The sequence below is a fragment of the Falco cherrug genome, chromosome 2 (genome assembly GCF_023634085.1).
Source record: "Falco cherrug isolate bFalChe1 chromosome 2, bFalChe1.pri, whole genome shotgun sequence".
Classification (NCBI taxonomy): Eukaryota; Metazoa; Chordata; class Aves; order Falconiformes; family Falconidae; genus Falco; species Falco cherrug.
In genome coordinates this window covers 65,469,262-65,490,999 of record NC_073698.1, presented here as the reverse complement: position 1 = coordinate 65,490,999, position 21,738 = coordinate 65,469,262, and the positions used below count along the sequence as shown (strand labels likewise).

Below are 21,738 nucleotides of genomic sequence, written 5' to 3'. Positions count from 1 at the left end.
GCACTCACATCATACATCTGTAGACTGAAATAATCCATGTGTGGCTCCCTCTGTGGACTCCAGGCTCAGGCAGGGTCTTCTGCACTATGGACAGCTAGACCTGAATTCAGTTGCCCACATGTAAGTGTCCAGCCCTTCTGGGATGCCGTGGGATATCCCAGACATCCACACAGATGGGACGCAGGGACTACAGGACCTGGACCCTCCCAGAGTGGCAGCAGGGGCCAGGTGGCTACCTGACCTCATTTTCAGGCAGCACTAGATCCCTACCTGCCAACAACCCCTGTGTTTAGCCAGATGAATCCCAGCCCCAGGGCCTGTAGTTGGCTTAAGGACTAGGACCAGCTGAGCAGGGCTTGTGAAAGCCTGAATACAGCAGCGGGGTACTGCCTGGAGCACCTAGATGGGTCATGAAGACCTCCAGCTCCATGGATTCAGCCCACAGCTCTCAATTAATGGAAGTGGATGACAGTTAAGTTTCTGGCTGTTCTTAACTGGGCCTGCTTCTAACATTCACCATTTTTAGCTTTGAGTAAGTTTATTGTGATTTTTTAACTCATATACTGATGCAGAAATTACTTCTCTCCAAACTACAACCTCATGAGCTCATACAGGAGGAAGGTGGCTTGTTTTCTGGTTTTTTTTTTCCCAGGGAAAGGATTAAGTGCTCTCCCTTTTGGAGCCCAGTGCTTCTCACTAACCTCTCCTGGCTTGGGAACAGCTGGTGGTGTCTGCCTCTGACATTATGAAGGGGAGAGAAGACAAATGAACACACTTAGATAAAGTAGAAAAAGAGCTGTGATTATTTTGGAATGCAGTTAAGAATTTGGGGTAAATGTGATGTATTTCTGTTTCTCAGTGGGCACAGGACAGAGCAGTTACAATTGATCCCCATGACTACTTACATGCATATTTTCAACTTAATTGCTTTCTTTCATCTGTTTTTATCCCCTTCTCTCTCTATTCTTGGCTACATGCTAACTGAACTCTGCAGAACAGCACAGCTTTTCAGCTAAAAGCAAACAAAAAGAGACATTCTTGTTTTTCTCTTAACTTGTGGTCTCCCAAAGTGCCTGGCCCCATTTATGTTAATAAATATGATGTGCCAAGGACTGTTCTCTGGCTGTGAAGCCAACTGGCACAGCACATATCACATCCCCACAGCTGAACTCTTAACGCCAAATGAGTGTGACTGCATGCACACTGCCTACTTGGAACAGTCCATTGCCCTTGCCATCTTCTGACCCCTTCCCGAGCGTTGCTGGAAGACTGTTAGGTGGTTTGGCCCAACCCCATACCAGGAGCATGCTAACAATTCCCTGGTGTGGGTGATCATTGTGTCCCAGTACTTGTGCCTGGCAGCTTATGGGCCCTGAACAGGTGTAGCTCAGGAGGCTGTGGGGAGCTGGTCCACAGCACGTTCATGCTGAACGTGCAGCGTTTTCAATTAAGAAGCACTGCAAAACTTGTGGTACCCACTGGTCTAACACTACACAGCCAACGTATAACAAGCCATTAGATGGAACAAAACAGTTTTACTGTGCTTTAAAAGATCTAAAAACTCCTGTGATTGCTTCAGGGTCTCAGTACACCCAGTTATTTCCCAGCTCACCTCATGTTCTTCACGTCGTGGGCCGGGGGGTGGGGGGTGGAAGCAAACACCATCCTCAGCACCACTCCCTGCATTTTCCATGCTAGCTCTGGCTGGACACAGCACAGGCTTGGGGCATGACTTGCACCTCATCCTTCTGAAGGTGGCATAGCAGTGTTGACTCAGCTCATATTGTATCCCTTCCCACAAGGGGAGAAAGCTGCATCTCTGGAAGCTTTCTCTCCTACCTCCAGGCACCAACCTCTGCCAACTCCTATAGCAGCTCTGTACCTGTCTCCCAGCAGTGGCCTGTAGCAGATGCTTATAGAAAGCTAGAAGAAAAAGGGCTTGATCTTTTGATGAGCCCCCATCGGTTCTTATGGCAGGCAGCCATTTGGGGAATTGCTGGGCTGCAAGTGACACCTGAATCCCTGTATTTAACAGCAGCTGATGTTCCTAACCCCTCATTTATACTCTTCCACAACAGCCTGTGCCATTTGACTCTTCTCTGGTGTGTAAAAACACTTCCTATTTCTGGCTTATATTGCCACATAACAGTTTTACTGGGGCAACCAAAACTTTGTGCGAATAGATGTTATCACTAATAACGATCCACAATCCTCTCCGTATCACTCAGTTTCATGGACCTCTTATTTCCTTCTGGTTTTTGTCTCCTTTCCATTTCATGAGTCCTAATCTACTTATCTCCGTATTAAGAATAAGGTGGGCTAAGGTGTGCAAACTTTCCTGCCAAATCCTGTGTTTGTCAGGTGCTTTTGTTGGCTTCCCCAATGCTTTGGCTGCTGCTTTATCGTGCCCAACATGGGGCCCATGTTCATCTTAATGACTACTGTAGTGCAGCTCTAATCCCTCAATGGGATTCCTGGTCAGCAGAGCCCAACCAGAGAAAGCCTGAGGTCTGAGAATTAGGGTCAAGACTAAGTTACCCCAGAGACAAGTCTGTGAGCTGTTATCCAGCTTCCTTGCCTCATTTCAAACCCCCAGGTACCACCGAGTTGGTACTGAGTAGCATCTTATGCTTTTCTGATGGAGTAAGGACACCATTGTGTACTGTACCTGAAGAGGTAATGGGTAGGATGGATATGTAGAAATAGTTGCTGCAGAAGGACAGAACCCAGTGTATGTCAGGATCTGCTGGGCAGGATTGTACAGGATCTGAGGAGGAGGTGCAGCACTGAAAGCAATTTGGGACAGAGGTACCTGTTAAACACAGAAAACAATAAAACATCAGCATCGCGCAGAAGGGGCTGGAGCAGGAACCAGTCCTAACACAAGCAACTAGGTAATTTAACAACTTTCTGTTTTCCAACACAACACTGGTACTACAAAAAACAAGGAGAAGACAAAATGAGAGGAGGATGTATCTGGAGTGAATTTCTCTGACCAGAAATACACAGCTATTTTAATCTTCTTCCCTTGGAAAAAACCTGCTGGTGCTTCTCTAGCACCAGTTACAGAAGCACTGGCAGGACTCCAGACCCGAGACACCCTGAAAAGCACAGCATACAGCTTTGACCACCTCTTCTTATTCACTCCAGCACCAAACACCCAGTCCTTCACAATTTGCTACAGACTCTTTCCAAGCGCAGCCACCCAGTGGTCTACCATCTTTTCTCTCTGCCTTCCTATGTAGGTCTACAAAGGTTTCCCTTTCCAGACCGCTTGCTCTTCTTTCACAGCTCACGCTGGTGAAATGGAGTTTGCTGCTGACTGTCCACTGACCCCCCAGGGGCATATCTCATTCCTACTGCATAAAATCTTTCATCAGAGCCCGTGGCTTTATTGACATGTCCCTCAACTGCAATGTGAGCGAAGGTCTGCAGGAAGAAGTAATGGTTCATATTAAACCAGCTAATCCAACCTAAGGAAGGGAAAAAAAAAAGAGAACAAAAGCTAAATGTGAAAGGGAGCTTGTGTTAAACCCTAAAACTCCGTGCTGTACAACCATTTGTGGAGGACAGTAAAGCTCTGTGAAAGATTTTCATGTCCCTCTCCTTTGCAAAGTGAGACAAATCTAGTGGTTTCTTCTCTTTCCTTTGTTTTCATTAGCAGATTCCTCTACATGAGAGCATGGAATTTTATTTTTACTGAAATAATAAAATATGGTGGTTGCTAGACAAATGTTCAAAGCACCAGTCTGGATTTTTTTTTTTTTTTTTGGCATTTCCTTCTAGATTTATCAGAGAGACACATAAACCACTGCATCCTCTGGAGATGGTGTGAGATCTCTCTGTGATTGAGAAAGCGGTATGTTAATTGTGTTTGTACATGGAAAACATCTCCTAGGTCACTGATGTACCCCACGAGGTTACATGACAATCTAAGCCTTAGCTCTCTGCAGAAACTTAGCACCCCAGGAGATGGTGCAGAGAAAGCTGGGGTCAAAAGGCAGAAGGCAGATCTCTCATCTCCAAGGTACCCTCCTCAAAACACCTCCTTTCTACCTGCCCTGCCAGGTGGATGTGGTGGGGAGAAACAGTAGCAGTGCCTTTCAGACAGGAATAGCGAGAAGCAACCAGCTAGCTTGCCTCAGACCCAAAGGTCTGGGGCCAGTGACATACCCCACACCCAGAGCATGCCCTTCCTCAGGGGAGGGAGGTCCTGGCATGATCAGATCCTTCTGGCTATGGACATGAACACGGCAAGAAACCCTCGTTTTGCCCAATTTGAAACACAGATGCCTGTTCTGCATCTGCCACCGACTTTCTGGCATGGGTCTCTTTGGGTGCTGCTGTCCTTCTCCCAGAAACCTCTCTCAGTCCTCTTACATTGTCTCCATCCATAGCAGCCACACTCTGCGACTGCTAAGGATGAACATCACAATGGTTCTGGGCATTCATCCACCCCAAGTTCACTGATCAAAGCACCCTATTATCAGGCCATCTGGTCTCAGCCTGGAGCCAGCAACAATTTGCAGGTATTGAAGCTGGTTTGATGCTTTGGTCAAGTATTCCAGTAATGACACTATGTTAAATTACTCACATTAGAATGTTGCCAACCTACCCTTATATTTTAAACTGAATTACCACCCAAGTCAAAGAGATAAGGAGCTATGAACTGGCCAGGGAGCACTGCCAGTGCCATGCAGGCACTTCGGGTCAGGGAGTGTGGGGAAACCGGGCTGTGGCCGGGGGCTGCGGCCGCCCTGCTCCGGCCGTGCCAGCTGCTGCTGGCTGCGTGCTGGGCTGCGCCGCTGCTCAGCGAAGCAGGTCTGCTCACCCATCTGACACAGACCTGCCAAAGCCTTTATTTCTGAGCTTTTTTATGACTTCTTTTAATGTCAGACTGCACCTTTGGTTGCGCAAGTGCTGAGACATGAACGCATGGCAAGTAGCTCAGTAATTAGGGGTTCATTTTCTTTCTTTTTAGAACAGGGTCAGGGAAGAGGATAGGGGATAAGGGCATGATATTTAATCTTTTCACATTCCCTTGAGAACTCCAAGAAGGAGACTAACTGGAAAAAAAACAAAAAAAACCCACAAACAAACAGGCAGCAACCCTCCTAGGACCATCAGTACTTCTGATTACTGCAACCCTAAGCTCAGGGCAAGCAGATTCCTTGGCAAGGTGTGTCAGGAAAACATCTACAAGTCATCAGATGAATACTGGGGCAGGGAAGGGAATTTCTAGATAAAGTCTTAGTACCAACAAGTGAAGTTTTCCATGCATTTCTTTACCTCTGTCTTTGGTAAGAAAAATTCGGGGTGTTTTACCATTTTGGATACCTCAAGTGCATACTTCTATTTACATTATGTATCTTGTTTGTTAAAGGTGACTTTAAGGTAACTGCCTACCCAGTGTCCTATATCCAAGCACAGTGCAGTTCTGAAAAAGACACGGTCATAACCACTGCAGCTCCCCCAGCACCCGGCAGATCATAGAGGATGGCCCCCCGGGTGACACAGGGGCCACCAAGAGCTGACACCTTGGGGGTCAGGAAAGAATGAAACGTTTCCCACTGAGCCAGCACAGCCCCCTGGCAGGCAGCAAAACCACAGGGAGTGTGCCAGAGTCTGCAGGGAATTTGTCACAAGAAAGAAAACCCGCAACAACCAAAACAACACTTCCTTTTTTTTCTGTCCAGGAAATGTGATGGGTTTAGAGGCAACAATGCTGTTTTGCAAACCCTTCCCTTTGTAACATGTTTTGCCTGCCAGGGTTCCCCAGAGATAAACATGATGTTTTTTATTTGACTAGTCAGCCTGGCCTTGTGTTTTCTGGAAGTCAACCTCAGAGCAATGCCCTGAGGTGTTTCAGCAGGCTTTGCAGCTCTCCCTGCAAAATGCCAGTGAGCATTTCTGTGGGAAGGTGACGTCCTGAAAGAAAGAAAATTGTTCTCCCATACACTTTGAAGGGTTTTTTTTCTTATTTCAGTCCCATGCCCCTTTCTCTCCCTTTTCTCCTTGATGTTTTCTTGGCCCCTGTCTTCCCCCAAGAGTTACCCCTTTCATAACAAAAGCAAGCAGCAATTAGCAAACCAGCTCTGGTACATCACTCGCAGGGACCCTGAAAAAGCACAGGCAGGAGCAAGGAGCAGTCATTGTATTTTGGATTGCTGCTTTAGTAAGATTTTCATAAGCATAGCATGGCTCCTGTGCTGAGGTAACTGACACAAACTCATCCTTCCCTTAAACTAGTGAGGGTTGTTGGTTTTTTTTTCCCCCACTCATGCTGCAGAGGAGGCATTAAACAGCTTATTCAGATCAGGTTTTTAGCTGGAGCCCTGACAGACTTGCTCCAGCCATGCCTGGGGGGAAGCTGCACTGCTGCTGCGATTTCCTTGCATGGCTTTACACCGCCCAGTCAGAGGACCCAGACCTTAGCTCTGCCTCCTGGTAAGGGAACTTGCCAAATCATGGAGACCCCAGTTCTCCCAGGAACATCTCCTTGGCTTGGTATCCCTCATGAGCAGTGCAGTATGGCCCCTGCACATCACAGAAGCATGCCTGGGCTGGAGCTTGCCCTGCTATGAAGCATCAACCCAAATCCCCTGCAAGCCTCAGTTTGTGTGAGACAGAACAGGTGGCCTCAGGCTGGCTCTCTGCTCCCTTCCCCATCTCAGGGTACCACTAGCAACTCCCACAGCTGCTCTGGTGGAGGCACTCGCACCCATTTGCTAGGCAGGGGAAAATACTAGCAGCATTAGAAAGCTGCAGTGCTCTGCCAAGGACTTACTGTAGGTGAAGCCTGCCTGCCTTCCCTTCCTCATGGAGCTGCTTTTCCCTCATTTCCCACCGCAGTTGTTCTTGCTCCCCTTCTGCCATTGCTGCTCTCACAGGCAGGGGATGCATTAAGCTGGGAAAACTGTTTCCACTCTCTCTTATTGGGCTGCTGCAACTCTTTAGCAGCTGCCTGCAATTTGTTATCAGCTTCTTGCAACAGGCCCCTCACATAAAGGACAGCTCAGCTGCACATTTCTTACATGCAAAGACTCAGCATGCTTGTCTGCCTTAAGCTAGAGAGAGGAGTATTTCCAGTAAACATTTTGAAACCCTTAACAAAGGTGAATGTCAAGTGGCTCATATAGGTCTGCTCTGTCACATGATTTTTAAGCATCCTACACATGTTGTAGATAGCCTGGATGTGCTTGCTAAGGGATGCTGGGTGGCCAGAGCAGGGCCTGGATGGCCTCCAGTCTGACTGGGTCCTTGGCTCATGGGCTGCCAGCTCGGAGCAGCCCCTTCCCTCCGGTTTGCCCCTCTGGTGTACAGCTCACCTGTCTCTCACTTTCCCTTCTCTGCTCCATCCCTCTCTTCTTTCCTTTCACTTGTCTTTCTAGTTAGTTTTCTCCTCTGGAAAAGTCACCAGAAACATCATGGATCCAAGATGACCTGTACTGCTATCATACCTCCCTTTGGCTCCTGCATTTCACCATCATCCCCATGCCTCTGCCCATGTCTGGAAGCTCTTTGGGCTCTGGGACCATCTACTCTTCTGAGCGCCTAGTAAATCATGAGCTTTAGCAAACATGACCATTGACAGTGATAACCCTAGGAACAGCTACTTCACCCTTTTAACATGTCAGAAAATCTAGGCAGATGAGACACCGTATTACAGAATCCCTCCTAGCACACAGCCTCTTCTGAATGCAGTGGTGCGCATCAGCACAGCACAGTGGTGTGGCACCGGAAGCAGTTAGAGGGTGACATTCCTTAGGAAAAAAAAAAAAAAAGAGAGAGGAGGTTAAGGTGACCTGAACACACCTGTTGAAATAAAAACTAGCTTGGTACTTCAGAGTTGATCCGTTGATCCTCCTTCTTGGCAAAAGAACTATGAAAGGTTATAGGACTTGAATTTTACATGTTAGCTACAAGCTAGCATCCTGGAACTCTGTGCTGACCCACATGTTCAGTGCTGAATTAGAAGGAAAAAAAAAGATACCATGAAGTGAATTGCCAGCATCTGTTCACACAGGCGCCTGTTTTTTCCCGTCCTTTCATGTATTTGACAAGGCTTGACCTACTTAGCTGTGAGCAGCTGGCAACAGCTTAGCCTAAAGATGTGACTCCAGACGGCCAGATCACACAGGAAACATGTATAAAGCGCCTCCTTTGTACGCTCACACTTCTGCGGTTTTAACCCATTTGATAATGTCAACAAGCACAGAAGTCCTCACATAAAGCAAAAGGCTGTGAGCCTTACCATGTCTTTAAATGCCCCAAGGATGGCTGCCGTAATAATCCCCAGAAACAACCCGATGATGTTGAGAACTGTGGAGGACCACAGCAGCCTATACAGGTGAACCACGTCCTGACAGCTGCTCACGCCGAGAAATTCATAGTAACTGGAGGACTGTTCTGAACTGGAAGAGAACGCAGACAATGTCACTGCGGTGGGAATGGTTTTGCACAGAGCACCAGATGACCTGAATCCCTCCTGCTTACTTTCCTCTTTGGCAAAGTATTTCATGCATGCTCCCATCAAACACTGCTCACATGAACTGGAGAAAGCTCTATTGTAGACACAAATTGGCTCTGCTAATGACAACATTCAACATCTAGTCCAACTAATACCAACCCTAGTTTGGCTGCAGTGTTGTGCACCAGCAAGGAGTCTTTTTTTTTTTTTTTTTTTGGCTTAGTGTCTCTGAACACAGCCATAGCCCTGGCATATGGATGCTGGCCTTATCATTTAGCTGCCAGCTAAAGCATGCTTAGCATTGCTTTTTTTCCCATCTCACCTGGAAATCTACTGGCATCTCTGAAACTGAGGAAGGCAAGTTGCTTAAGCATTAATTCAACCCCAGGAAGGGAGATTTTGCCAGCTGGCTACATTTGTTTATGATATCTGTGGTTCCATATTAACAAATGCAACACAGTACAGCATGAAGATGTGCCTTTACACTATGGATTGTACTATCCAGAAATCTTTGTTTATATTTCTACACTGCACCAGTTACTGTAAATCAGGCATGTTATGAAGTTAATCCTCATTGTCTTGCTGAGTCAGAAATACCCTACTGCAAAATCTGAAACCACAGTTTCCTGCAGTTCTTTCCAGTACCTACCTTAATGCTAGCCCACTAATGAGCTCCTAGAGCAGCTACTGGAGTTGGGAAGATGTTTCAAATACCAAGTCTGTTTCTGCACTGTTAGGAAATTGCCATCAGATTATGGCAGAAACCAGAAGTGAGCAGTTTGTGCACACCCTTCTGTTCCTCCATCCCCAGCACATGAGGCAGCAGTGGAGATGGCGGTTAGGGAAAGTTCTGCAGAAGATGGTAGCAGTGTGGAGAAACCCACATTTCTGGGGAGAATTAAGCCAAGCACAGTAATTCCTGGCACTGTGGATCATCTACTGTTGAGTTCACTTGGGCCCTACCATGAGCCCAGCTTAACTAAAGAAACCTATAGCTTCAGCTGGCATGAGGCTGAGGAAATCTCACTTGCGACCCTGCCTGCGTACCAGTCTACTGCATGGCTGACACCACGTCACTCCACATGAGTGTGTCTCCTCCTTCTCTCTAGCCATCCTATGAACTGGAATTGCCAAGTTTGTGGAACAGCACAACCGCTTCTTTGCTCTGGATTTGTCCATGCCAGTGCCGTGAGATCTTGCTGTCCACTGTGGATTGCTGACAATGGCAGAACACACATGTTTAATTATATCACTGAATACTGTCACAGCAGTGATCAGTCCCACATGTTTCAGACAAACGCAGTGTCTTAGAAAAATGGCACTGGGGATCTCCATCTGGAAAGGGAGTATTCCAGATAACTCCTTGTTGTCAGCTTATGCATTAAGCAACAGAGTTTCAGTCACTTTATTCGATAACTCTGAATGCTTTCGCCCCTCTAAGACCCCTCTTCTTTTCTGTACTGGGTTGGGCTGTTTGATTCGGTGTTAACGTGCAGCAGTTAGTTGTGTACCATGGAAGAAAGCATTCTCAGTGTGAACATACTGTATTGCAACTATGATGGTCCATCATTTTTCTATCATAGAAAGGTACCAAAGCTGTGCATACCCAACCTTTCCCATTTCATTTGTTGTATAACTCCATCATGCCCAGATTCAACACTTCTTACACAAGCAAAAGACTATAACATTCATAGCGGATTTTAATCCATTCCATAGACCTGCAGTCACTTTGTGACTGTTGTGTGCACAAGACATGCGCATGCAAAGATGACTTCCCTCTAGTCCCGAATTTCATTTTTCTTCTCTAGTTGAGGCAGGATCTGGGCAAGAGCTACTCTTCTATGCAGAAGCCTTATGTAGAAGCCTTGTTGTGCCAGCCTTATTCCCTTACACCTAAAATGTTCATGTCTGGCTTAAGATGACTGGGGTTAATCAGGGCTGCTAGCATGTGAAAAGGAAGGAAAACCAAAACAAAACAGGAGATGTAGGAAGAAAGAAAGAAAGATGAGAAATACACGGAAGGAAAGAAAGAAGAGTGACTGTGGGTAGACTGTAGAGGATTGCAGAAGATGCATGAGAATACATGGTAAGATGATAACTGAGGTGTGCAGAGGGTAAGTCAGGCAGAAGATCTGCTCTGGGAAATCCTCCCCAGTTTCTTGTATGTGGCAAGACATGATGCTGCTTGCAGTTGAAATCTCTATGTGCCAGGTGGTCAGTCAGTTCTGCAATATCATTTCATCTGTCTTGCACATTACAAACTCTTGGACTTTGCTGTGATGTAGTGTTCCTCATCACCTTTTTTACTCCTGTTAAATCACTCCATGGCAACCCTGTGCTAATCTTCAGCTGATCTTCGTAAGCATATCCAGATATTTCCCTTCTTATCTTCTGACATCTCATGCTTTGGTAATGACAAATTCAAATGTACAGCTTCAGAAAACACTCACAAAACTCTGTATCTATCCTTTGACAATTCAGCAAAATCTCATGCCTACAGAAGCTATTGCTAACAGAAGAGCTCTGCCTGTGCCTACAACTTGATCTCTGCTCATGGACACCTGTGTTCCTATTCATTTTATTTCCCCAAGTCTGGCAGAAAAAAAAGAAAGGCTTTATTAAATCTAATGGGAAAGCTGCATTGCAAGATCAACAGTAAATCTTGACAGGGCTATGACTGAGCGGTCGATTTTGATCACACACTAAAGACCTTATGGACATATTTAAAGAAAAAGAAACTGAAATAATGCCAACACTAATACCACTGACCTCTTCTCTGCTGGCATCGGGACTTCAATCACAGAGGAACTGGATTGCTTAGCATACAAGCCCCTTGTGTTGCTTCTCTAGGCCTACAGGCACTCCCCTATCATTTTAACAGCAACAAAAAACAAACAAGGAGTTCTTGGAGACCATTGACTGCACACAGGTACTTACTTCTCACAGTTGTACAGGTCACAGCAATAGCATGTGTTACTCTTTACTTTCAGCTGGCATTTGTTGTTTAAGGTATAACATGTCACCTGACGAAAAAGAACAGACTGACATTTATTCTCAGTGTTTCAGTGTTCTGAGTCCATCCTACTGACTGCAAAGAAGCAGCTACTGCAGTGTCAAGTTTTATTACCTGTTGTGGAGAAAGATCCTGAGATTCCAAACTCCACGACTGCAGGGCAGAAAGACATCCCTGAGCCCTCAGAAGTTCCATTTGGGACATCAGCCCCTGAGTCCTGGGGCATTTGCACTGTGGAGCCCAGAGCCGACCTGCAGCCACGGCTGCCAGTTTTCCACCCCTTTGCTGCACCGCTGGGTGCTATTTTGCTGAGACCCAGAGTCTGCAGCTGCAAGATGTGGATCCCTACAGCTGACACTGGGACTATGGGTCTTGAGAGATGCACCACAGCAAGCCGCTGAAGTGGATAAGAATACCACTCCATTATAGTGGGGAAATGGGCAAAGCAGCCAATTTATCTGAACAGATTTCAATACATGGAAACTCTCTCCTTTCAGTAACATCCTCCTGAGGAAGGAAATAATTAGGAACAACAACAAGAAGAACAATCTCTAAACCCAAAACCAAAACCACTCAGAAAAGATCCAAGCACTCCAGCAAGTAAGTACCATTCACTGCAGGCTCTTGAACAGAAAACTGAAAAGGTTTATTTGTGTGAGCAGGAATTGCAGGGATGGCCAGATGTTAGAACAATAAAGGTAGGCACATGTAGGCCACTCTCTGCCCAGACAAGAAATCACCTCTTCAGTGTGGTAAGCATTAATCACTTCTATATGGCACTACAGACCCATTGAAATATTTTATATGAAAGGCTTTTTTTCCCCTGAGATATTTCAGCTTATTGATTTTGAAATCCTGGAGAACTATCACTTTTAAAAGCTAGCAGGTCAGAAAATACATTATTTCTATAGCTTTTATTTTGATAGAAAAAAAGTACTGTAACCGCTGAGAAGTATTTTGTTTTCAAAGTGCAAGTAAAATGTATTATTGCACCGAAAATTCCTCATAATGAATAAGTAGAAGGAACATGCTTAGGAACACATGCCTGCTTTTGAAAAGCAAACTGTCAGACAGTCAGAAACTGTCAGACAGTTCTGCTTAGCTGTGACTGTGTTAGTCTGTGGGACAGTCTCCACAGGAGTTGTGAAACCCCATGTTTCTCAGCTCCTGAGTTCTGGATCTGTGCATCTCTTTCAGTGTGAAAACCACCACTGTTGATGAGTCTGTACTCCTCACATGTTTGTTCCCAGCAAAAAGGGGAAAGCCTTAAACACACAGACTCCACACCAGAGAACATTCGCCTTGCAGCTGGTCTCAGACTTGCCACACTTGTCTTTAGCAGGATTTACTTGAGCAGTGGAAGTTGGGTGACAAAGCTAAAGTTAAAAGGAAAATAAAATGATGTCTTGGGCTTGACTTGCTGCCCGGGACAAGGCTGTACCTGTGGTTAGTATCTCTTACAAAACACCTCTTCTAACCCAAAATGGAAGTTTGGTTCTAAAAGAATGGTCTCAGTCTAGGTTGCAACTTGGAAATGGAGCTCACGGCTTGATACAGACACATCCCACTGGTCACAAGAATATCTCACCCTGAGATAGGACCTTGTTTCATCCACCTTATTGTTGTGCCAGAACTTACTGGAATTTAACATAGGGCTTTGCTGGCCTGAAGTCACATTCAGCTGCAGCCATCCTCAGCCTGAGCTGCAATTTGCTGTGTAACAGGAGCACACTATCATCAACAACTGCTTAATTAAGATCCAGCTCAGAAGGGACTGAAACATCACACCTGGCTACTTCTCAAAGCAGTTTGAAAACTGATCCTGGAGCAGAGTGCGCCAATGAGTCTGCTACCACAGCCATTTCATTGGGACACTCTAATGCTTTTGCACTGAGTGGAACTTAAAACTTTGGGGTTGACCCCCCCCTGTATGCAGTCAAAATGGCCTAGGACTGGCATAGTTAAAATACCTTTTTCCCATTACATGTGCATGGTTGGGATTGAAGGGCTTTCTAAGATGGAGTGGGTTGCTAAAAAGATGGTTTGTTCTGATGTATGGCTTTGGGGACCACTTCTGATTGATAGGAAATAAAAGTAGTTTATTCCTCTCTAAACATCTTATTCATTGGGCCAGGTGCCCCTTTTTACTGTAGAAGGCTAGAAGTACAAAAGGGGGAGATTGGAAAGATCTTAAACATGTTTTTATCTGCTTTTAGGCTACAAGACGTATTATATTATTGGCCAAGGGAGTTACTGTATTTGTCTATTTTTATCACTGCATTTTTAAAACACGCAAAGAGCAAGACACTCCTTTTTAGGAGAACAGCGAATAAAGCAAAATAAACAAATCACTGTGTGGTGTGAGCAAGGGTGGTGGAAACAGGCCATTTGTGGGTATTACGCATGTCAAGACCTATTCATCTCAGCCACCAGACTTTTAGCTTTTTCATGTTCTGGCTGTTTGTGTCTGCCTATTCCGTCAGCATCAACTGAAGAGATGTTCTCACCTCATGGTAACTGCAAGAAAATCAAATTCTTTCTGCTTTGAGCAAAGAGAAGGACTGAAACAGGCAAACTACATGAGCTGGAATCACTCACAGGCTAGAGACGGCAATCAAAATGAAACTTGCACTTAGTATGCAATCTGCCTTCCTAGTTAGGTGTTTGCCTGGCACGCAGAGCATGTCCCTTGCTCACTAGCTGGCTAACTTTGGAAAAGCAAAAGGCAAGTTCAAAAGCCACGGATTGTTGACTCTGAATTAGCACATAATGACTCTAGATTAATGGACAACCAGACAAGAATGTTATTACAACCTAGCTACACTTTTAAAAGATAAGGGTTTTTTGCCAGAATAGAGCAAGGAGCTGTGGGTGGCCCAACTTTAGACATTCCCAGAATCTGCAGAGCTGGGGAAACCTGTGTGGCCATAAGCCTGAAGTTGGGGTCACCTGCAAGGAGTTGTGGCCAGCTACATGCTTATTACAGGAATCAGAGGTATTTCTCAGGCTATGCCTGTGTCTGTGTGCATGCATACTTTAGAAAAGGATGGAGTAAAATTTATAGGAAAGGGTGTTGTCACACGTCATAAGTTTATCTGGGTAGGTCTTTAGGTAAGGAGGTCAATGAAATATTTTCATCATACATTTTCTGGAATCAACAACAAGGTACCCTAGCAGCAAGATTTAAGGGGTATTAGCTGCTTAACCTGGCTAAGTTGCCTAGAATTATTAATGGTAACATTCCCCATATACTTTTTCTTCACCATGGGAGGAATGGTGATGAAAGACATCTGGCTTCTTGTAAGTTATACCACTGTTTAACTGTTCTTACTCCTGCTCTGCTTGATTTTCTTCGCACTCCCACGAATTTGCCACAATAATGAAATGAAAAATAGAAAATAAACTAAAACTGGACTTCTCAGGAGGCTAGCCATTTGGGTATGGGCACTTTTCCGACCATGTTAATGTCATTGAGATAATAAAAAAAGTGCCGTTCAAACCACTGACATTCTTGGCCTGTTCTGGATAAATACATGAGAAGATTTGAAGTCTTCTGGACAATGAAAATGGATTCATTTAGATATTTCCTATTCCACTTGAAGTCTACAAAAACCTCCTTAGAGAAAGATGCCAATGTGACAAATACATTCCAGACAGCTATTATACAGTATGGAGGGACTAGGAAACATTCCAGTCCCGGAGTAATGTACTGGATAGAAACACTGACGATGACTCAAAACCTCGCTGATTGTAATGATTTGCAATCACCAGAGGCTTGGACAAGAGAGGGGTCACTTGCTGGAAAAAGAACAGTAGGGTCTATCAACCCATGACCTACATGCACAAACATGCTCTCAAACACTTGCCTCCCTCCTCCCCAACCCCTCGAAGTACAGCAGAAATAAGCATTTCATGAGGTGGATTTGTTTACCTCTGTCTGGTAGGCATCATAGAGGAATCCAATTCCACTTGAATAAAACTGGCACCTTTTGTTATACAAAGGTCTGGGTTCCTGCAAAGAGAAAAACAGCCAAAAAAGACTCAGTCTGGAGGCAGTGTGAAGGCACCATGTCCCCATGCCAGATGCTTACAGCTCTGTGGAGCTGAAGCCAATGCAGACACTTGGGTAAGTGGCTCACACCCCCCGACATTGGCTTTCTTTCCAGAATGGCTCTCCTCAGGGTTACATTTTCCTTTCTCACTCTGCCACTAAGCTATGTTAGTATCATTTATTTTTCTCTATACCAGTCACCTCTTTTAAGAAGACATCATCCCTGGCATTTAGCCACTTCCTTGCTTGCTGTCAACTCGTACTGCCCGATGAGAATGGTCCAGTCACTCTTTTTGCTAGTACACAAAGAATTACTTTGGTATTTGTCTTCAAGGTATGTGACTTCCTTTTTAAAGGACTTCAACAATGTCCATAGTGAAAACAAAGTAAAATAGCTAATACTTTAAGCATTCCACTTACTACACACACTTCAAGCCCCAAAAGCAAAACAAAGAAAATGAAGAAATGAAGGCATAAAGGGGAAGCAATTTGCACTGTTTGGTTTTGCCTTATTTTCCATTTATGCTTATTGCAAAAAATACATTAGCTGCTCATATTTCTTATTTTGCTTGTCACAGTTCCCACAAGCTGATATAAAGGAAGAACACAATGAAATATCCTTGGCCAGATGGAAGATGTGTGTTGCCAAACTTGCCAAATAGCCACTTTGAAGGCTAGAGGATGCATACTTCAGTCAGTTTCAGGACTAGAACATATGTGCCTATAGAGGATTTAACAACTGAAGAGTCCTCTGTGATCAGATGTCTATTCCAAAGCAAAGTGTGGGAATGACTTATGTTGGCAAAAGAAGTCTTTTCCAACCTTCTGTCACTTACCTAGCCTGATCTGTGTCTTTAAAAGCATTTAAGTTCTCCCCAATATGTAAATCAGACCACTTCCAAGAAAGATGGAAACTCACTATCTGCCATCCTCTCTTTCCATGCTGACTTATAAGCAAAGGATTACTGAAGTAGTTAGCAGAAATCCATGCTGAGTAACTTTCACTGCACTTTAAAGCTTTATGACCCATCCAGGAATAACCCTGAAACTGCAGAAAGATCTGCACTATTTAAGATCACTTCTGAGTATTCTATGCTTGTTAGATAATGAAGTGTGAACCATATAAATCTGCTGACCCAAAATACATAATCAGTTAAAATGCAGAGCTAGGCAGGAATGCAGACTGGTCCATGAATAAAGCTCATCCATCAGCTTGTTTGCCTTTCTGATTACTCTGGCAAACCCAAGTTTGTACACCAACTCCCAAGGGTTAGTGAAAGGTTAGCTTCCTGCATCCAAAAACACTTATTTATATTACACAAGTTTAAGAAAAAAATGCTTCAGTAACTCTTTTTCTCTAGAGGAAAAGCAAATACCACACAAACAGTATGCCATGTCTTGAAGTAGGACACTATTCTCCCATAGGTCTGGGAAAGCATTAGCCTTTAGCCATGATTTCCAAGGACAGATCTGGTTGAGAGGACTAACAGGATGTAGTTTCTCTGCTAGCACAGCAAGCACAGTACCAGCCAAAGGCTGTGCTGCCCTTCTTTCGTAGAGTATCATACTCCAGCCCTGTGTTCATCTGTTGCAGGGGGAGGAAATGAGAGAGAAGGGCAGTGAGCAGCAGAAATGGCTTTTTCTGCCATGAGCAGCAAATCCATGAGAAAGTGCTGTCCACCATATTCATAACAATAATGAGTTTCAATTGGATACAGAAGATCCTGGAAGGCGGTTATGGTCAAGTGCATAGAGTCAAAGTGATGTTCTCAATCCTGTTGGTCAGGAGAAATGGCTTGAAGAGGGCTGGACAGATCCAGCAGATTAAGAACTGGTTGTGCATCCGGTGTCAGCAACAGGAATTTGGCTTTTATGACCTTTATGACCACAAGAGAATCTTTCATGATCAAGGACTTCTTGAAAGAGATTGGATCCATCTGACTAATTAGGGAAAATAAGAGTTTTGGCTGCAGTAGTCAACTGGTGATGACAGCTTTAAATTAGGGACAACAGGAGAGGGACATGAGGAACAATCAAGTGAGGAAATAGTGGATGAATAAGTGAATTGAACAAGGTGATGTGGACAAGACAAATCTCATCATCAACTTAACAGGGCTAAACGGACAGCACAAGGGAAACTTTCATCTGTTTTTTGGGATGCTTACCACTCATTGAAGTGTCTCTACACTAACACACACAGCCTGGAGAACAGTTTGAGGTTTGCGTGCAGATCAAGGCAAGGATCTCACTGGGATCACAGAGACATGGTAAGATAGCTCACAGGACTGGAATGCTGCCACGGATGGATACAGGCTTTTCAGGAAGGACATGTAGGATGGTGGAAAGGGGAATTGATCTCTATGAGTGAAAGCAGCAAGAATTCATGGAGCTCTGCCTAGGAACAGATGAGGAGCCAGCTGAGAGCTTATATGTCAGTATTAGAGGCCAGACTAAGACAGGTAACGTGGTGGGTGTCTGCTATAGACTGTCTGATCAGGAAAAAGCAGATGAGGCTTCTTATAGAACTGGAAGAAGCCTCACACTCATAGGCTCCAGTGCTCGCAGAGTACTTTAACTACTTTACTACTTCAAAGTAGTAAAGGACTTTACCCCAATATCTGGGGGATGCTCAATGTACCTTCTGTAAGGGAACACAGCAGGGCACAAGTAATCCAGGAGGGTTCTGGAGTGCATTAACAACCACTTCCTATTGTGGGTGATCAAGGAGCTGACAAGGAGAACAGCTCTGCTGGACCTCATACAAACAAGGAAGGACTGGTCATGGATGTGGAGGTCAGGGGCAGCCTTGCCCCTGATAATGTGATGGTGGAGTTCACAATCTGGAGAGGAGGGAGCAGGGAAAAAAGCAGGATCCCAACCCCAGACTTCAGGAAAGGAGACTTTGGCCTATTCAGTGATCTGCTTGGTAGAATCCTACGGGATGCAGTCCTGGGAAGCAGTGAGGTTCAGGAGAGCTGGTTGATATTCAAGGATCACCTCCTCCAAACTTAAGAACAGTTCACCCTAACTAGTAGGAAGTCAAGCAAAGGCAGCAGGATGCCTGCGTGGATGAACAAGGAGTTCCCGATATAACTCAGACATAAAAAGGAAGCCTACAAGAAGAGCAATCAGGAGCAAAACACCAGGGAGGAAAAGCGGAACAATTATATGAGCGTGCAGGGATGGGGTTAGGAAAGCCAAAGCCCACCTGGAATTCAATCCAGCAAGGGCTGCGAAGGGCAACAAGAAGGGCTTCTTTGAGTGTATTAGCAACAAAAGAGAGATGAGGAAAAATATGGGCACACTACTGAATGAGGCAGGCAACCTGGTGACGAAACACATGGTAAAGGCCAAGGTACTCAATGTCTTCTTTGCCTTGGTCTTCAGTGGAGGCCAGTGGGAAAACTGGGGGAAGGAAGACTTACCCTTGCTGGAGGAGGATCAGGTTAGGGAATGTTTAAACAGACTGGAGATACACAAGTCCACGGGACCTGATGGGATGCACCCATGAGCATTGAGAAAGTCTCAATGATGTCAATGCAAAGCTGCTCTCTGTTACCTTTGAAAGGTCATGATGCTCAGGGAAGATTTCTGAGGACTTGCAGAAAGCAAATGTCACTCCCATCTTCAAGAATGGCAGGAAAGATAATAAAGGGAACTACACACTGGTGGGAAGGTGATGGAGCAAATAACCTTGGAAACCATTTCCAAACATCTCAAGGACAGGAAGGTGACTGGGAGTAGTCAACATGGATTTACAATGGGGGAATCACGTCTGACCAACCTGTTAGTCTTCTGCAAGGATGTGACTGGCTTGGTGGATGACTGGAGCTTCTCACTCATCTGCTTCTGGATGTTGTTTATCTTCACTTCAGTAAGGCCTTTGGCAGTCTCTCATAACACTCTCAATAGACAAGCTGATGAAGTACAGCCTAAATAAGTGGACAGTGAGGTGGACTGAAAGCTAGAAGAACTGCTGGGGTCATGGTGTTGTGATCAGTGACATAAAGTCCGGCTGGAGGCCACTCAATAGTGGTCTAGTCCAGGGTCAATACTAGGGACAATACTGTGTAACATCTTAACTACTGAGCTGGATGATGTGTAGAGTGCACCCTCCACAAGCTTGTAGATGATACAAAACTGGGAGGAGTGGCTGAAAGACCAGAGCACTGTGCTATTGTTCAGGGCTGGGATGGAGAAATGGCCCACAGGAACCTCAAGAAGTTCAGCACAGTGAAATGCCAGATCCTACACCCAGGGGGAAATAATCCCATGCACCAGGAAAGGCTGGGGGCTGACCGACTGGAAAGCAGCTTTACAGAAAAGGACCTGGGGGTCCTGGTGGGCGGCAGGTTACACATGAGCCAGCAGTGTGCCCTTGTGACAAAAAAGGCCAGCAGTATCCTTGTCTGCATTAGGAAGAATATCACCAGCAGGTCCAGGGAGGTGATCCTTCCTCTGTACTCAGCACTGGTGAGACATACTGGAGTGCTGGGTCCATTGCTGGGCTCCCCAGTATAAGAGGGATGTGGATGTATTAGATGAGTGCAGAAAAGGACCATGAAGATAATTAACAGACTGGAACATGTGTCTTAAGAGAAGCAGCTGAGAGAGATGGGACTGTTCAGCCTACACAGGAGAAGGCTCAGGTGTACCTTATCAATGTGTATCAACACCTCATGGGGGAAGTAAAGAAGATGGAGCCAGACTCTTCTCAGTGGTGCCCAGGAAAAGAGGCAATAGACACAAACTGAAATACAGGAAAATCCATTTAAATATATGAAGAAACTTTTCACTCTGTGGGTGATTAAACACTGGAATGGGTTTCCCTGAGTGGTTGTGGTGTCTCCGTCCTTGGAGATACCCAAAGCCCAACTGGACACAGTTCTGAGAAACCTGCCCTAGTGGGCACTGCTCTGAGCAGAGAAGGTTGGATTAGACAATCTTCAGAGGTGCTGCTCAGCCTCAGCAACTCTGTGATTTTGCGAAGAGGGTCAGAGCCTACCTCAGGATAAGAGTAGACTATCATAGGTCATGGATTTAGCAAATATACCTTAGCACCTGGAGCCAGATGCTCCCTGACCTTACCTTCTGGGCATGCATGCTCTTGCTACAGGTTGCTGCTGAGTGATGCCACTGCATCACACTGTGAGGCTGTGTCTGGCCCTGAATGCTAAGATCCTCCCCTCAGACACCTCAACATCTTGTTAAAGGCAGTGAGAGCGTTGTCTAATCTGCTTCCAAGTACAGGAAGACCCTCACCTTGGCCCTGATCTCTGGGCTCACACAGCTTTCCTACCCTTTACGCCTCCTTCCTCTTAAAAAAGAACTTGGTCCTTTTATTGATTTGATCTTTGAGGGAGAAGACAAAGATGCTTTTCATCCAAGCGTGCTTGTGACTGGAAGGAGCACTGTTTCCTGGGGAGAGAGGTGACTGATTAATCTGTGATTAACGTTTCATATTGCTGTGCAGCAAAAGGTGAGAGCTGTGACATGGAAGTGGCCACTGTGAATACAGTTAATGCATTTGCGTGCACAATCATGGTGCTTTCCTTCATGCACCTGGGTTTGAAAAGCAAGCCCGCTGCACTACTGAAGGCAGCTTTCTGCATTCAGTCTGCTCTTCTAAATGCATCTGTATGCGCAATCAGTCTGGCAACTCCAAATCAAAATAAATGAGTGATGATTGAGTGTATAAAAATAACAAAGATTAGGTAACATTGACTCCATCCAGACACCCACAGAACTCAACACCTAAAGCAAGCAGCTTTTAAGTAGAGGTACACTGGGGATGCTGAAAGGATGCATTGGTCAAAGCTTTCTTTTTTTTAAATTAGATTGTCATGCCCCAGAGGTGCTGTGGTCTCTCTGTCTACTAAGGCGTTTATATGAATAAGGCCCACACAAACATTAAAAAGTGTTTAAAAATTATCCAACCGTACATCACACCGCATTAGCACCCCTTGGATTTTATAGGCCTCCCTAATAACGAAGGCAAATGAGACATACTTCAACGTTATAAAACTATTCCTGACAGACTGCTCATAAAATACTTCTGTGTTTTCATATTGTTCATGGCAGACTGTGTATGAATATAGGATACCTGCCAATCATTGATTCTACTTGATTTTACTGCTTATAGCAATACTAGTAGATACAGACCTACTTTTATATACTATATATGGAAGTACATGCATATACTTC

General features: G+C 45.1%; 1 protein-coding gene across 2 annotated transcripts in view; it reads right to left on the bottom strand.

Annotated features, from left to right (window-relative positions):
* The window catches only part of TMEM255B (transmembrane protein 255B), a 76,274-nt gene that overhangs the window by 4,257 nt on the left and 50,279 nt on the right, over positions 1-21,738 (bottom strand). For both annotated transcript variants that reach the window (XM_055703369.1, XM_055703368.1), the window contains 4 exons: positions 15,415-15,495; positions 11,408-11,493; positions 8,255-8,414; positions 2,669-2,812 (listed from right to left, as the gene is read on the bottom strand). In XM_055703369.1, coding sequence (XP_055559344.1) covers positions 2,669-2,812; positions 8,255-8,414; positions 11,408-11,493; positions 15,415-15,495 — 471 coding nt within the window. The remainder of the gene's footprint in view (positions 1-2,668; positions 2,813-8,254; positions 8,415-11,407; positions 11,494-15,414; positions 15,496-21,738) is intronic.